Source organism: Colobus angolensis, unplaced genomic scaffold (assembly GCF_000951035.1).
Source record: "Colobus angolensis palliatus isolate OR3802 unplaced genomic scaffold, Cang.pa_1.0 Scaffold402, whole genome shotgun sequence".
NCBI lineage: Eukaryota > Metazoa > Chordata > Mammalia > Primates > Cercopithecidae > Colobus > Colobus angolensis.
The window spans coordinates 755,594-772,225 of NW_012117400.1; the positions used below are offsets into that span (position 1 = coordinate 755,594).

At 55.9% G+C, this 16,632-nt stretch overlaps 2 protein-coding genes across 4 annotated transcripts in view; one reads left to right on the forward strand and one right to left on the reverse strand.

The window, feature by feature from the left end:
* Positions 1–612: 612 nt before the first annotated feature.
* ABCD1 (ATP-binding cassette, sub-family D (ALD), member 1) overlaps positions 613–16,632 on the reverse strand; it is a 20,057-nt gene continuing 4,037 nt past the window's right edge. The window contains exons 2-11 of one of the 2 annotated variants that reach the window (XM_011955863.1): positions 15,851–16,026; positions 14,725–14,737; positions 9,066–9,173; positions 8,807–8,975; positions 8,093–8,187; positions 5,146–5,291; positions 4,664–4,809; positions 2,280–2,364; positions 2,013–2,138; positions 620–1,870 (exon numbers count right to left, since the gene is read on the reverse strand). In XM_011955863.1, the coding sequence (XP_011811253.1) occupies positions 1,624–1,870; positions 2,013–2,138; positions 2,280–2,364; positions 4,664–4,809; positions 5,146–5,291; positions 8,093–8,187; positions 8,807–8,975; positions 9,066–9,173; positions 14,725–14,737; positions 15,851–16,026 (1,311 nt within the window). In that variant the 3' untranslated portion in view covers positions 620–1,623. Of the gene's footprint in view, positions 1,871–2,012; positions 2,139–2,279; positions 2,365–4,663; positions 4,810–5,145; positions 5,292–8,092; positions 8,188–8,806; positions 8,976–9,065; positions 9,209–14,724; positions 14,738–15,845; positions 16,027–16,632 lie in introns of both variants that reach the window. The other variant, XM_011955862.1, reaches the window with a different exon arrangement.
* The window catches only part of BCAP31 (B-cell receptor-associated protein 31), a 43,923-nt gene continuing 32,100 nt past the window's right edge, over positions 4,810–16,632 (forward strand). For both annotated transcript variants that reach the window (XM_011955861.1, XM_011955860.1), the window contains exon 1: positions 4,810–4,824. The gene's annotated coding sequence lies outside the window, so the exon portion shown is untranslated. The remainder of the gene's footprint in view (positions 4,825–16,632) is intronic.

Sequence of the window (16,632 nt, forward strand, 5' to 3'; positions counted from 1 at the left end):
GCTGGGGCAGGAGGATTGCTTGAGTCAGGGAGATCAAGGCTGCAGTGAGTTATGACTGCACCACTGCACTCCAGCCTGGGTGACAGGGTGAGATCCTGTTTCATTAAAAAATAAAAAATACATACTATATATATATATTTTTAAAAAGGACCCCTGCCCCATTTTCCTTCCTTCCCCTGCCCCAGCCCTTGACACCCACTTGTCTGCTTTCTGTCCCGATGAGCCTATTCTGGACGTTTGTGTCTGGCGGAATGGCACTGTGCCTTATGGACAGACTGTTTGTCCATTTGTCTGTTGACGAGCACTCAGGCTGCCCCACCTTTGGGGCACGATCCCCTCCCCTAGTCCTATTTGGGCTCAGCCAGTATTTCTGTGCAATGTTGTTGAAGGTTCTGCCCCCCCCCCCCCCCACCGTCACGGGAACCCTAAGAGCATTGGTGTGAGGCTTGGCAGAGGATATGTTGGACGGTGTCTTCTGGTGACTTTCCCCCGCAGAAGGGCTTGGGGGTCAGGCCCACTCCTTTCCCAAACTCACTCTTTCCCCCACAGGCAACCCACTCCCTCTCCTCCATCTCTCCCTGAGACCCGCAGCAGACACCACCAGACTCCGAGGCAGGGAGGAAGGACTGCATTTGCCAATGGAGGCTTTTACTGGGGGCACTGGGGGTGGTGCCCGGCCCGAGGGCTGAGGGCCTGGGAAAGGCACACGGTGGCGGTGGGGTCTCTCGGGCAGGCGCTGGCTCTATAGACAGCTCCTCCTGGTGACCCCTCTTTGGCACTGAGCTGGGAACATGGTGTCCGCACTCCCGGCTGGCAAGCAGAGGCCCGTGTGCCCCGGTGGCGGCTGGCAGTGTAGGCTGGCGGGGTGACGGCCACAGGGGCTGGGTTTGGCACCGGTGGGAGCCAGGGCCCCATGGGACTCAGAGGCTGGGCCACCCCCGCTGCTGGCAGGGGAGTCACATTGGCCATGGAGATGGCTATGAATAGGGAATCCAATAAATTAGGCTGTAGAAAGAAGAGGTGAGGGGCCGAGGGGGCTGGGGCTACATTCTCGCTCGGCAGGCAGTGCTGTGCGGCCCTCTCCCCTGGGCTCTTCGGGGCTCTTGTTGGGGAGAGGATGCAGGTGAGGGGCTCTGTGTGACCATGGGTCCCACTGGATGGCTTTTATGGCATCCCATGGGACAGGAGCCTTGGCTGGCCACCCTCAGGGGCTGGATCATGGGGTCTTTGAGAGACTGACGAGGAGGGAATCGTGGGGACTCGGGTCTCCGGAGGGAGGCCACCTGCAGCACCAGGGGCTGTGGCCTGAGTGGCTCCTGGGACTCGGCTGCGCTGCTGTGGCCAGCACTGGCCCCCTGTGCCCCAGCTTCCTCCGCGGAGCAAAGTAGAGGACTCACTGCCCTGGACAGGGCCCAGTCACTGTGGAACAGCCCCCCAGGGAGTGGGAGGGACAGGGCGGGGGTTATGCAGGGCGTCACCCTCCATATCTACTTTCCCAAGGGCGGGAAGGGTCTTCTAGGAGGGGCCAGGCATGCAGGGGCAGGGTGCATGCGCAGGTGGGTGCTGCTGTCTCCTTCATGTGATCTGAGCTTGGGGGTGGGGCAGGGGCCGGGGAGGGCCGAGTCAGGTGGAGGCACCCTGGAGGCCGCCAGGGTCTTGTGGGCTAGGTGCTGGCACCTGTGCTGGGGCCATGGCCTCGCCCAGGATCTGGCAGAGCTCTTGGAGGCGCCGCTGCATCTTGGGAATGCCTGCCAGCTGCTGCTCCAGCCGCTGCTTCTCCTCCGTCAGGCTCAGGCGAGCAGCCGAGTCCAGCTTCTCGAACTTCCAGCCGCCCTCCCCATCGAACTGTAGCAAGTGTGTGTGGTACTTCCTGGCCAGGAGAGGGACAGGGTCAGGGGCACGGCACGAGGGCTGCTGATGAGAGCCGCCTGCTGCTGCTGGGCTCACCAGGCCACGTCCTCCCCTCAGGCTGCCACTCCCACTGACCCCAGGCAGGGAGAGAGGGCACCTACCACAGGGAGGGCCGGTGGGTGATGGAGAGCAGGGCGATGCCCGCGTCCTTGGCTGCCTGGAAGATCTTGCCTTCCACATCGATGCTCACGGCACTGGTGCATTCATCCAGGAGGGCGTACTTGGGCCTGGGGGTCCGGGCCGAGAGGAGAGTCTGTGCACCCTCCAGGGCCCAGTACCTCAGCCCAGCTCGGGCTCCACTGAGCCCAGGCCTCCCCATGGCTGCTACTTCCCCTTCCAGGGGACCCCAGGGAGCCCAGAGTGCTCACCTGTGGTAGAACATGCGGGCCATGCCGATTCTTTGCTTCTCGCCACCCGACAGGACGTCCTTCCAGTCACACATAGCCTCCCAACCTGGGCGGGGGCAAGGGTCTTGGCTCAGTTCCACCAGTACCCAGCCCTGGGGGCTGGCCGGGGAGCTGGGGGAGCTATGGGAATGAGCTGGCTGTGATGACAGGGCCACTGTGCCTCTGTGTCCTTGTCCGTCTGCCAGGCATTAATCATGGAGGAGTGGGGACTGGAATCATGCTTTCTCCTAGAAGAGATATGGTGGAGTCCCAGCCCCAGCACTTCAGTGTGACCTTATTTGGAGACAGGGCCTTCATGGAGGTGATCACACTAAAATGAGGTCATCAGAGTAGACCCTAATTCAATATGACTGTGTCCTCATAAAAAGGGGGTATGCGGGCAGAGGAAGTGCACAGAGGGAACACGAGGTGAAGATATACAGGGAGAAGTGGGCCATCTGCGAGCCAAGGACAGAGGCCTGGAACACATCCTTCTGTCACGACACCCAGAAGCAGCCCACCCTGCTGGCAGCTGGAGCTCAGGCTGCTGGATCCAGGAGACGACCCACCCCTATGGTTTATGGCAGCCCCAGGGCACCCACACAGTTCCCTGGCACAGAGCCCCAGAGCTGCCACAGTGCTCTCCCCAGACCAGGGGCTTGTCACCACCCACAGAGGTTGGGCCTCCTGTCACCGCCCTGTGCCAGCACTTTGGCAAGGCTCGAGTGGGCTGCTTGAACGAGCAGGTGGGTTGGCTGCTCCATTGGGCCGGGGCACTGCGGCAGAAGTGGCCCCTCCTGTATTCTCAGGCATGCTGCCTTCCCCTGCGGCCCAGGACTGGAAGTGGCGACAGGGTGTATGGCCACCCAGAATAGAGATTACGCTTCCCAGGTGGCCTTGTGGTGAGGTGTGAGCATGAGACTAAGTTGTGGCCAATGAGATGTAACTGTAAGTATTCAATATGGTGGCTTCTGGAACCTTCCTTAAAAGATAGAAGGCACATACCTTTTGCCCCTTCCCTTCTACTTCCTCCATCCTACAGCCTGGGACATGATGTGAGGGCTGCAGCAGCCCCCCTGTATCATGAGGTGACTTTGGAAATGGAGGCCACACACAGCAGAGTGACCTGGTAGAAAAGCCTAGAGCCCTGGGACCTTCACAGAGCAGGGCCAGCCCCGGCAACTGTGGCCTGGCTCTCTTGAGACCTAACAGCTCTGTACAATAAACTCACAAACGATCTTAGCCACTACTGCAGGGAGGCCGGTTCTGTTCCTCACAGCTCAACTCCATCCTAACGGCTCATGCTGGCCGGCCACAGGCCCTAGGCATTCAGGTTGCCACAGAGGCGGGAGGGGCCACGTGCTCCCAGGCTGCGGGCAGCAGGAGCAAGAGGCAGGGCCGCGCCAGGGGCTGCTCCACTGCCATCGCCACCTGTGTCCCCGCTTCCTCCACAGGCAGGTGACAACACCCCAGCCATTTCCTGCAGGAGCCACTTCTTCTCATGTTGCCACCAAGGCAGGGCTTGGTGCCTGTGCCCTTGAACCGTGAAGGGGAGCCCCAGCAAGGCAAGGCCCTTGCCCAGGGCAATCTCGCACACAGCACTGGGGCTGGAAGCTGAACCCAGAGACTCAGAATTCAAAGAGAGAACTGAACACTCCTACCATGCCCCTGCAGCTGCACCCCTCTCTCCTCCTCTGCTCTCCCAGCACGATGGACACTGTGAACAAGCAGCATTCCTTGATAAGCCCAGGACAAGACAACAGCTTAGTCTGGCCTCCTTTTCCGTGAACTCATCTCAGAATCCACCCGACTCTGCTGGCCCCAGCCCCCTCCAAGTGTCTGCACAAACCTCCTGACAGTAGCCATCACTGCACACATGTGCCTGCCCCTCCCAGACTGCCCCTGCCCACCACCCCATGGTCCTTCCAAGAGCGTCTGATCCTGCTCAGGGAAAGCCTAGGCTCCCGCCTGGTCTGGAGGGGCCTCTGTGAGCTAGCCTCTCGCGCCACCAAGCCTGCGGGCCACACTCCGCCCTGCTGTCCCTGGCTCCCCGACAGGGTAACCGCTCAGCATTCTGCAGGGCTCAGCTCAGACCTCTTTTCTCTGGGAGAGGGTATCCTGGGTCCCCCAATGAGGTGCACATCCCTCTTAGGTGCCCCCTTCCCTAGAGCACCCATGCCACCTGGGGCCATCTGTGTGGTGCTGGTCCTCCCTGGTAGGCAGGCCTTAGAGGCAGCACCCTCTGTCCCGCCCCTGTGGCACCTGGCACTTTAGACTCCTGGATGTTGAGACAATCTTCACTCCCTGGAGGCCAAGGGAGCGGCCACAGCGCGACAAAAGGCGGCTGCCAGCCGCAGGCCTCCTACCTCCCTCCCGCTGCAGGATGTGGTGCAGATGCACGATGTCCAGGATGGCTTCCAGGTCCTGCTCTGAGTAGCCCTTCCTTCGCATGTCCTCCACTGAGTCCGGGTAGATCACCTGGTCACGCAGGGAGCCCACAGACATATACGGCCTGTGGGAAAGCTCGGTGTCCATAGAGGGAAGGGCCGGCCCTGCCTCTCCCAAGATACTCTGCGCCTCCCAGGCAGTGTCCACGTGCCACACTCACATGCACCCACACGCTCACATCGCCACCCGTGCACACACCCCACACAGATCCAAAACAGGGCAGTGGATTGGGCGGGTTTGGAGGGAGCAGGAACCATAGTCTGTCTCTAGCTCTGGGGACAGTGCCCTGGTGTCCTCTCCTGAGGTGCTGACTCTTCACCACTTCCTGGGCCTCTGCAGGAAGCCATGTGTGAGCGCACAGGCAGGAAGAGGTGCAGGAGAGACGCACGGGCTTCCTCACCTCTGCGGGATGTAGAACATGCGCTGGGGTGGGGGCTTGTAGAGCACACCGCCGTACGTGGGCCACAGCCCACCCAGGATCCGGAACAGGGAGCTCTTGCCGCAGCCGTTGGGGCCCGTGATGAGCAGATGCATGCCTTCCTCCACCTGCAGGGGCAACAGCCACTGACGCCAGAGAGCGCAGGCTCCTTCCCGTACCCTATGGCCTCCTGCCCAGCCTTGAGAAGCTCCCAATGCCCGAGGCCAGCAGGCGGGCCATTCTTGATCTGTTGATAAAGGACAGCAGGGCCTGGGGGATGGGGTCCAGCATCCACGGCCCTAGCTAAATTTAGCTCTCGCTAAATGCCTGGCCCAGGACACAGGAATGGACAAGACCTGGCCCTGTCCTCAGGCCCTGACATGCCCAGAGAACGTGGGTCCAGCACAAGAGGAAGGGCCTATTCTGCCACAGCTGAACGAGTAGGTGTGTTTCAACACAGCCAGTGCCATCCTCAGTCCCATCCAACTTCCACTTCACCAGGAATCCAAGTGCAGGGTCAACTCTCAGCCCCCTTTAAGGAACTGCCCTGAAAAGCACTTTGTTTTCAAGAGACGAGATCTCAGTGTCGCCCAGGCTGGAGTGCAGTGGTGTGACCACAGCTCACTGCCGTCTCCAACTCCTGGGCTCAAGTCATCCTCCCACCTCAGCCTCCTGAGTAGCTGGGCCTACGATGCACGCCACCATGCCTGGCTAAGTTTTAAATGCTTTTTTAGAGACGGGGTCTTGCTATGTTGCACAGGCTGGTCTCAAACTCTTGGACTCAAGCAATTCTCTCACCTTGGCCTCCTGAGTCACTGGGGACAAAAAGCAGTTTCTTTCTTTTCTTTTTGAGACAGGGCCTTGTGGTGGGATCATGGCTCACTGCAGGCTCAACCTACTGGGCTCAAGAGATCCTCTCACTTTAGCTTTTCAAGTAGCTAGAACTACAGGCACGGCCACCACACTTGGCGTATTTTTGTATTTTTAAAAATTTTTGTAGAGATAGTGTTTGCCATGTTGCCCAGGCTGGTCTTGAACTCCTGGGCTGAAGCGATCTGCCTATCTCGGCCTCCCAAAGTGCTGGGATGACAGGCATGAGCCACCACACGCGGCCCAAAAGGTGCTTTCTTTATGGCTCTAGACTGACAGTACAGACCCACTGCCTTCCCAGGTGCCAGAGTGACCCAGAGATGCCACAGTGGCCCCTGGGCTCTGCATCATGGATCCCAGGCTCTTCAATTCACTGATTCCATGGTCCTCACTGGAGCTAGGAAATGCCTACTTTGGGAAAATGCCGGCCAGGCTGGGGGCGGGCTGTGTGCAGGGAGGAGGCCGGGGGCTGGAGTCAGTGAAGTCCACGGTAACAACGCTACACAGGGCTCCTGGGAAGACTTGAGGGCGTGGTCTTTAGCTTACCTCAGGCAGTGTCATGGACGGAACTGTGTCCTCTGAAATTCCTATGTGGGAACCCTAATCCCCACTACCTTGGAGTGTGAGCTGATTTGGAAACAGGATCATTGCGGACGTGATGAGTTAGGTTTGGATGAGGTCATTCTGCAGAAGGGTGGGCCCTAATGCAATGTGACCTGTGTCCTGGAAGAAAAGGGAGACGGAGACACAGACACACCCAGAGGGAGAACGCCACGTGGAGACAGAGGCCGAGGCTGACCTGCCGTGGCAGAAGCCAAGGAAGCCTGCAGATGGGCAGCAGAGCAGAAGCTGGGACAGAGGCCCCAAGCGGAGGCGCCTTCTGGGTACTCGGCAGGAGCCCGCCCCGCCTGCACCTTCCTCTCGGACTGCCGTTCCCCAGCCGGGAGAGAGACCATCTCTGCTGGGAAAGCCACTCAAAGTTTGTAACGCTTTGTGACCGCAGCCACAGGATGCTAATGCAGCCACCTGACTGTCCCCTCCTGAGGGGCTGGGCCTGGGCCTTGCCCCATCTTACACACCTGGCTCCCTGAGCAGCTGTGGCTCAGCGTGCAGGGGCCCTGTGAGCTTGCCTGCTGCCCCTGCCTGCTTGTGCTGCCCGGGGCCAGCCTGGAAACCACCCTCCTCAGACTCACTGGTGATCAGCTCCCCGGATATCCTAGGAGTGGCCACTGCCAGCGGTGAGGAGTAACCACCTGTGCTGGCCCCTCCTCCCTGGCACGCCCCTCCTCCCTGGCATGCCCCTCCTCCCTGGCACGCCCCTCCTGTCTGCTTTCTCCTGTGTGAGCTGCCCCTCAGGCCCACGGCCTCTATCGTCAGCTGCCTGCCCACTTTCTCGCAGCTACTCCTGGGCAAGGCTTCGTCCCACCCCCACCACCCCAAGGGACTTTGACCACTCTTCTTGTGATCCCCACTGTCCCTTGAACAGCTGTCTACCTGGAGACCTTTGTAACACTTTAGTGTCCCTCCACAGTGAGGACTCCCTGAGTGCAGGGCTCCTGACTTGCCTCAGGTTTCTGGTGCCCAGCTCAGAGTTCAGGGCACATTGGTTAAATGAATGAATGAATGAGTGATTCCTTGTCACTTCTCTACCTGTCCCTCCACCCCAGTCTCCCCCTCACTCCATTGCTCCCCAGCCCCATCTAAACCCCTGGCTGGGGACACAGGTAATCTGTGGCCTTCCCAGGGAGGTCGAGTGGCAAGGTTTGAAGCAGAGCCCCCGCCCGGGTCTTGGCTTTCTTAGGAGTATGGGGAGCTGGCATCAGATGATACGGCCAGGAACGCCGGGGTGAACCTTGGCCAATCCTGGTATCACTGGTCTCTCTTATCAGCCTCTGTTGCCCCAGGATGAACAGTCAGAGACACGTTGGTCTCTCACCTTGACCTTGGCCCACCTGCCACGTAGATCTAGGGACAATGGCTGTTGCCAGCACAGACAGGCGGGAACCAAGGGCTGAGGCTTGCATATGTGCATGGCTGGCGCCCTCCCCGCTGGACCTACCCTGATGTTGAGGCTGGCCACCACCACCTCTCCTGAGGGCGTGATGATGGGGATGTTCTCACAGATGATCCCCTGCTCCACATCCACCACCTGGCCTGCAGAGAGAGCACGGCGGAGGGTGGGGAGGGGAAGGAGTGGTGGCAACCCCTCTGCATTCTGGGGGGGGTCTGTGTGTCCCCGGCAGCATGCCAGCTGGTTCCCCACCAGTAGCCTGTGGTCCAGGGCCCCTAGGGAACACAGCCAGGTCTTCCAACAAGCTGAACTCTTCCCTCAGTGTCTAGTACAGTGCCCTGGGCCGCCACCCACTTCTGCAGCACCTGCCTCCCACGGCAGCCAGCGGCTGGCACACTGACTGGAACTTTCTCTTGCTGTCCTGCATGGGTGAGGGGACCACATCCCCTTGTTTTGAATGAATAATCCAGGCTGGGGCCCTCAAAAGGCGAGTCACTAGGGTGGTTGGCAGCTACTGTCTGGGAAGGAAGGCGGTCGGACTAGCACCTCTCCCCAGGAAATCCTCCAGGGGCCCAGCTCGACCAGGCCGAAGTCCTCAAAGACCCTGCCCGGCAGCCCTCCCGTCCTGGGTGGACTGGGATGGGCCAGAAGCGCACGGAGGTCCCTGAGTGAAGGAGCAGGAATGGGAGGAGCTGGGGCAGCAGGTCAGCATCTGCAGTAGCAGCACGGGCGGGGTCACTCATAGGGAGGGGAGAGCCTTACCTCGGATCTTCAGGGGGCCCTCCACGTGGACACCAGACCGGCCTATGGTCCCAGACCCCGCCTGAGCATCCTCCAGCTCCCTGGGCCTCTTGAAGTGACAGCGCTGAACATCTTCAAACACCTGGAACATCTCGTGCACCCGGGCTGTGTAGCCAGCAAGCTCCGTCACCTGAGGGAGGGTAACCCTGGCTCAGCCCTTGCCAGTTGCAGGGAGAGGAGCATGGCAAGGATGGCAAGGGTGGGGCTGGGCCAGAGGTACCTCCTTGTACGACGACATGATCCGCTCAATGGCATCTGCAGCCGCTGTCAGGAGGTTGCGAGCAATAGTGAAGGCTTCTGTGCGCTCGCTCACCAGCTCCTCCTCCTTCTTTTCCAAGGCTGCCTTCTTCACGGCCTCTGCATCTGCAAAGCCCCAGAGGGGTGGGTGGTGGGGCGGGGAGGGGCAGAGACAGTGGAAAGTTAAAAATGAGCCGCTGGAGAGAAAGGCCAGGCTCTTCTGCAGATGGTGCCAAGGCAATCAGATCTCTCTCTCTCTCTCTCCATGTGCAAGAGAGGGACTCCTCACACCATACATACAAACCAACCCAGAGCACATCATAGGCTGATGTGTAGCGTAGCCCAAACTATGAAACTCTTAGAAGAAAACAGGATAAAGCTTCATGACCTTGGATACGGTAACAGTTCTTTCACTAGGACACCAAAAGCACGAGCAACAAGAGAAAAACACATCAACTGAACCTCATCCAACTCAACACTTTTGTGCACCAAAGGACAACATTGAGACAGTGAAAAAGACAACCTACAGACTGGGAGAAAACTCTGCACTGGTGGACCACACATCTGATAAGGGTGCAGTATCCAGAATATACAAAGAGCTTTTACAACTCAATGACAGAGATAACCCGATCACACATGGGCGAAGGACATGAACAGATATTTCTCCAAAGAAGACATACAAACGGCCACTCAGCACATCAAAAGTGGCTCAGCGTCATCAGTCATCAGGGAAATGCAAATCAAAACTACCAAGAGATACCACCTCCCACCCACTATGTGGCTAGAACACAAAGGGGATGACAACCAGTGCTAACCAGGATGAAACGGTGGAAGCCTCCAACACTGCTGGCGGAAAGGCAAAATGGGGCAGCCACTGTGGAGAACAGTCTCGCAGCTCCTCAAAAAGTGAACTGTCCAGTTACTGTGTGACCTGGCAATTCCACTCCTAGCTATACACCTAGGAGAAACGAGGGTATCTGTGCACATAGAGACCTGTCCATGGATGTTCACAGCAGTGTTATTCACAACAGCCAAAACGTGAAGAAACCCAAAATGTCCATCAATGGATGAATGGATAAAGAAATTGTGGTCTATGTACACAATAGACTATTATTCAGCTATGAAAAGGAATGAAGGACTGATTCATCTTATGACATGGACAAATCTTGAAACCATGATGCTCAGTGAAGGAAGGTAGTCACAAAAGGCCACAGAGCACGATTCCATTTCTAGGACATGTCCAGATAGGCATATCCAGAGACAGGAAGCAGATGAGTGGGTGCCAGGGGCTGGAGAGAGGGAATGAGGAGTGACTGTTCATGGGTCTGGGGTTTCTTTGGGGGATAAAATAAAAATAAAACATTCTGGAGTTAGTGGTGATGGCTGCACAACTCTGTGAATGAATTTAAATTGTACATGGAAAAGGATGAATTGTATGGTATGTTAATTACATCTCAATAACATTGATTTTTAAAATGCACTAGCAGGCATCTCGCTTTGTTTCTGGGTACAACCAGCTCCTTCCACCTGCCTTCTGTCCTGCACCACTGATGTCGCCCCTCCTGGGGAACGTCTGAACTTTGTCATCCAACGCCCAGGGCTGTTTGGCTTTGAAACACCAATTTTCTTTTTTTTTTCTTTCTTTCTTTTCTTTTTTTTTTGAGACAGAGTCTTGCTCTGTTGCCCAGGCTGGAGTGCAGTGGTGTGATCTTGGCTCACTGCAACCTCTGCCTCCCAGGTTCAAGTGACTCTTATGCCTCAGCCTCCCGAGTAGCTGGGATTACAGGCGCCTGCCACCAAGCCCAGCTAATTTTTTTGTATTTTTAGTAGAGATGGGGTCTCACCATATTGGCCAGGCTAGTCTCAAACTCCTGACCTTAGGTGATCCGCTCGCCTTGGCCTCCCAAGATGCTGGGATTACAGGCGTGGGCCACCACGCCCAGCCTAATGTCCCACTTCCTGACCTCTACACCATGGTTTTTGACCTCTGGGCCAGCAGCCATATTGTTTGGTGTCTGTTTCTCCCAGGAGCTGCTCCTGTCTTAACTTGCTTTTCTGTCACACTCTAGGGCCCCGTGGCAGCACCCTTGACCCTCATCAATGGCCTTGACTCTCAGTTTCTTGATCCTTAGAGTCCCCACAGGAGCAGAGGTGGGGAGCAAGGGTGAAGGCTGCCTCTTGAGGGTGCTGGGGTGTGGCTGAGGTGGTGGGAAGGTCCTGTAAAGGACCTGAGGACTCTATCCAGGGGCGTGTGTGATCCTGAGGGGGAAGCCTCAGGGATCATTGGCTGGGGGCTGGGAGAGGACATGAAACGTAGAGTCAGCTCAGGGCCATGCAGGGTGGAAAGGGGCCTGGCCTGGGAAACCAGGGAACTAGATTGGGCTGGCAGGGCGGGGACGTTATTTCTAAAGGTTGAAGGCCTTGGACCTTCCTTCCCACCGTGCTCTTAAGGACACAGCCCTCCTCCCCAGGTATTCTGAGAGCTGGACAGTCTCTGTGGACAAAGGGAAGGGTCTGCAAGTCTTTGTGCCTAGAGCATCCTGGCACAGAACCAGCTGCCCTCTGCAGGTTGTCTTGGAGCCTTGGGCTACTAAGGCCAGGGCCCTGGAGCTGGACAGAGCAAGGCCTCTGGGCTGGAGTGGGAGCCACAGGCCCTGCCCATCTCCTGAGCCCACCTGCCTTGCATGCCAGCCCAGCAAAGCTTATCTAAATCTTCCCCAACCAGCACACTGCACCTCCTTGAAGCACTCGGAGCCCTCACTAGCCACCTGGTGCAGGGGACATAGCAGAGACAAAACAGAAAAAAATCCCTGCCCTCCACGGGGCTTGCAGTCCATGGCAGGGAGAGAGAAAAGCGCCACTGACGGGGTGTTCAGTGCTTGGGAGAGCAATGAGGCAGGGAAGGAGGCAGGAAAGGTGATGGTGGGCAGGCTGGGCCTTGCCTAGGTGGGCTGTGCCACAGGGCAGCAGAGTAAAGAGTGCTTCTGGCACAGGCCCCAAGACAGAGCAGGCCTGGCATCTGGGGAAATAAGAAGGCCATAGGACCAGGCACAGTGGCTCACGCCTGTAATCCCAGCACTTTGGGAGGCCAAGGCAGATGGATCACTTGAGGTCAGGAGTTCAAGACCAGCCTGGCCAACATGGCGAAATCCCATCTCTACTAAAAATACAAAAATTAGCCAGGCATGGTGGTGTGTACCTGTAGTCCCAGCTACTTAGGAGGCTGAGGCAGGAGAACTGCTTGAACCTAGGAGGCGGAGGTTGCAGTGAGCCGAGATCGTGCCACTGCACTCCAGCCTGGGAGACAGAGTGAGACTCCATCTCAAAAACCCCCCCCAAAAAACGGAAGGCCACAGGACAGAACCAATCAAGCCAGGGGAAAGGGAGCGCTTCACAGCCTTCAAAGGCTGCTGGCTCTGAGGGCCAGCAGAGCAGGGCCAGGAGCCCACAAAGCCTGGCACAGCAGAGGCTCAGAAAAGTCCTAGGCCTTCAGGGCAGGGAGCAGCCTGATGCAATCAGTGGCAGCCATGGAGCGAAGCGGCTGCAGGTGCTGTTTCGTGGGCTGCCTCAGTGCCCGGGGCTAGGTGCGCTGACTGGGCCGGGCACCCACGCCGGCATCAAGGCTGCCCTTGATGTGCAGTCCCCGAATTAGATCCTTCCTCTTGGTGAGTCACCCAGAGGACGACACAGACAGCTGAGGGCATGGAAGCCCCGAGGTGGAAACAGAAACAGGGAGAGAATCAGACTTCTGTTTATAAATTGAAAACCCTCTTCCCACCAAACTGGGTAAAAACTATGACACTATTTCAAGCAGAGACAAGCTTGATGGAAAACAAGGGAAACTCCTGGGAGCAAAGAGAAGCAGGCAGCCAGGTGATCCTTTGAAAGCCCCAGAGGCAGGCAGGGCAAAGACCAGGAAGCTTTCTTTGCTTAGCCTGGGCTCTATGAGCAATGAATAAAAAGCCTCCTCTAAGAATTTGTAACAATGTGCCTGGAGTTCAAATGAATTCAAATGAAACCACCTCTCATTTCAGGAACCATCCCCTCCACACTAACTAACGGCCTCCAACTGCTTACCCTGGAGTGCTTGGCCAAAACAGAAGGAAATACGGACTTACACTCTCCATTGAGGTCATACCAATCCCCATAGAAGTTCTGTTGCAAAACCCACAAGGAAATGATCCACCATGAGTGAGGACCAGCAGACAGAAGAGAGGTGAATGAGACTCCCAAGAACTGAAGCGAACCAAACCATCGGATAGAGACGGTGGGGTAAGTATGACTAACATGATACACAGCATGAAAGGAGCAGTCAAAAAGATGAGCAAATAAGACACAGAAACAGCCTGACATTTCTACTTGAGAAAGGAAATATCCATTTTCAAATTTCTATTTGAACTAGAATGAAATAGAACTTACAGAAACAGCCACTGAAACGTGAACAAAATTCCAATTAGACATGGCCGAAAAGAAAACTGGTGAACTGGCAAATGAGCCAGCAGGAAGAAAGCCTGAGGGCATCCCCAGAATTCAGCACAGTGTGAGATGGGAAACAGTAAACAGAAACCAAAAGACACAACGAAGAGAGTCAGAAGTCCAGCGCTGGCTGCCAGTTCTAGAAGAACGGGATAAAAGAATGAGAGTCAGACAATATCTCAAAAGCTAATAGCTGAGAATCTTCCAGAATGATTGAAAAACCTGAATATTCAAAGGACATATAACAAGTCTCAAGCAGAATCAACAAAAACTGACATCTAAACACGTCATAGTGAAACTGCAGAATGCCAAAAAGAAAGAAAATGATCAAAGTACCCAGAGAAAAAACACAGTGTACTCAGGGAGGACAATTTGTCAGCAGCTACAGATTTGTCAGCAGCTACAAAAGAAGCAGGGAGACAGTAAGACATTGTGAAAGGGCTGAGAGAAAAGAACTGTCCACCTAGACTCCATTGCGCAACTCAACTTTAGCTTCGGAATAAGGGTGAAATAGAAACATTTGCAACAAAAATAATCAAGAATTACAACAGGCCAGGTGCGGTGGCTCACATCTGTCATCCCAGCACCTCGAGAGGTCGATGCGGGAGGACCGCTTGAGCCCAGGAGTTCCACACTAGCCTGGGCAACATAGCAAGAACCTGCCTCTACAAAAAACAAACAAACAAAAAACAAAACAACACAAAGAATTACAATAAAATTATCAAGAATTAGAAGCACTGATAACTCTTTGTCCTGAGTATAGTTGTGAGTTAAAAAACAAACAAACAAACAAACAAAAACTAAAAACATGTCTATCTGGAGGAAGACAACAGAACATAGAAGAGAAATTGAGATGTAGGAGCAAAATGGTGAGCATAGAACTCAGCAAACGTGTGAGCAAGTTTTATCACGTGTGGATAAGGCGATAGCAAAGAGGAAAAACTAGGTACAAATCCAACTCTTGGCTGGGCTATGACGCCATGCCCCACGGGACTCTTCTGTGTTCTAAGGTCCAGGAGGAGGTGGAGCTATTGATTAACCTAACAAGTATGCGTGTTGATCTTTTAACTTTTATTTTTATTTGAGACGGAGTCTCACTCCGTTGCCTCGGCTGGAGTGCAGTGGCATTATCCTGGCTCACTGCAAGCTCCGCCCCCCAGGTTCACACCATTCTCCTGCCTCAGCCTCCCGAGTAGCTGGGACTATAGGCGCCCGCCACCGCGCCTGGCTAATTTTTTTGTATTTTCAGTAGAGACGGGGTTTCACCGTGTTAGCCAGGATGGTCTCGATCTCCTGACCTCGTGATCTGCCTGCCTCGGCCTCCCAAAGTGCTGGGATTACAGGCGTGAGCCACCGCGCCCGGCCATGTGTTGATCCTTTAAAGGGTAACCACTAATGGACTAAAAAATCAAATGCAGAAGTTGCAATCCAGTAGAGAAACAAAACAGAAATGCAGGCTGGGCGTGGCGGCTCACGCCTGTAATCCCAGCACTCTGGGAGGCTGAGGCAGGAGGATCACCTGACCAGGAGTTCGAGATCAGTCTGGGCAACATGGTGAAACCCTGTCTCTACAAAAAATATGAAAATTAGCCAGGTATGGTGGCTTGCGCCTGTAGTCCCAGCTACTGGGGAGGCTGAAGTAGGAGGATCACTTGAGCCTGGGAGGTCAAGGCTGCAGTAAGCCAAGGTCGTGCCACTGCACTCCAGCCTGGGCAACATCAGACTCCTGTTTCAAAAACCAAAAAGAAAATAAAACAAACAAACAAAATCAACAGGAATGCAGAAAACGTAAATCTTTAATCTTATCACTAAAATAACAGGTAGAACAGGCTTCCACTCCTCTAAAACGCCTTAGGGTGGAGGTCTTTCCCCTTTGCAACCTACAAGAGCTGTTTCAGGGCAAGGAAACCAAGGCTGGAGTGATAAAGAGGCTCACTCGAGGTACTCCGCACATCCTCCCACCTCTAAGTCACAGTTGGGTTGAGGACAGGGACAGGTGGGTAAGGGTATCTGTGCCTGGAGAAGTGATACGTTGTGTTCTTGACTTGCAGTCCTGGGCTTGGCTGAGTGGTACCAAAGGACGTGAGGTGCGCGCAGGGCAGAAGGCAACAAGGAGGGGCAAGGCAAGCCCAACCTCTGAGAGCATCAAGGGTGGCAGCAGGGCCTCAGCAGCCCTGGCAGCAGAAGTGGGAGGGGGGCCGGCTGAGCTGGGCCCTCGTGAGCCCAACACCCAGCGGTATGGGGGACAGGCCCCTGGCCTGGATCCTCTTAGAGCCCTGGGTCTCACCTGACTCTGAGTAGCCAGTGGCAGTGATGATGGGGACAGCCACCATGAGCAGGCCTGAGGCGCTCCACACATACTTCATGAGGAACTGCTCCAGCATGACATACCACAGGCGTTCCAGAAGGATGAGGTTGATCTGTGAGGCCAGGTCCTGGTAGGACTGCTGTAGCAGGGCCAGCTCCACCTGAGGGGGTGACAGACACAGACAGGCTTCGTGGCCATGCACAGTGGCAGCTCCCATGGGGGCAATGGTCAGAGTCTCCGAGTGCCACTCACACCGCTGTGCCATGGTGGCCATCAGAAGGCCGAGAGCCAGAGGTTACGATTGGGTGGGGCCAGGTCTCAGACTCAAGGTGTGACGGGGTATAAGGGACTGGTTGATGTCACAGTGCGGCTGCCATCCCCTCTCCACTCCCTCTCTAGTCACCTTGTTTCTGTCCTCTGCTGAGCCCATTTCTTTGGGCTCCCTGCTAGCCCCTCCTCCTGACCCAGAGAGATCATCCATCAGCTCTAATTTTTCCCCCACTAAACTAAGCAAAGAGCAGCGCAGGACAGCAAAAGGCAGTGTCTCTTGGGCTGAGTGCAGTAGCTCACACCTGCAATCCCAGCACTTTGAGAGGCTAACTGTCTGAGCCCAGGAGTTGGAGATCAGCCTGGCCAATATGGCGAGATGCTGTCTCTACCAAAAATAATTAAAAAAAAAAAAAAAATTAGCCGGGCGCAGTGGCTCAAGCCTGTAATCCCAGCACTTTGGGAGGCCGAGACGGGCAGATCACGAGGTCAGGAGATC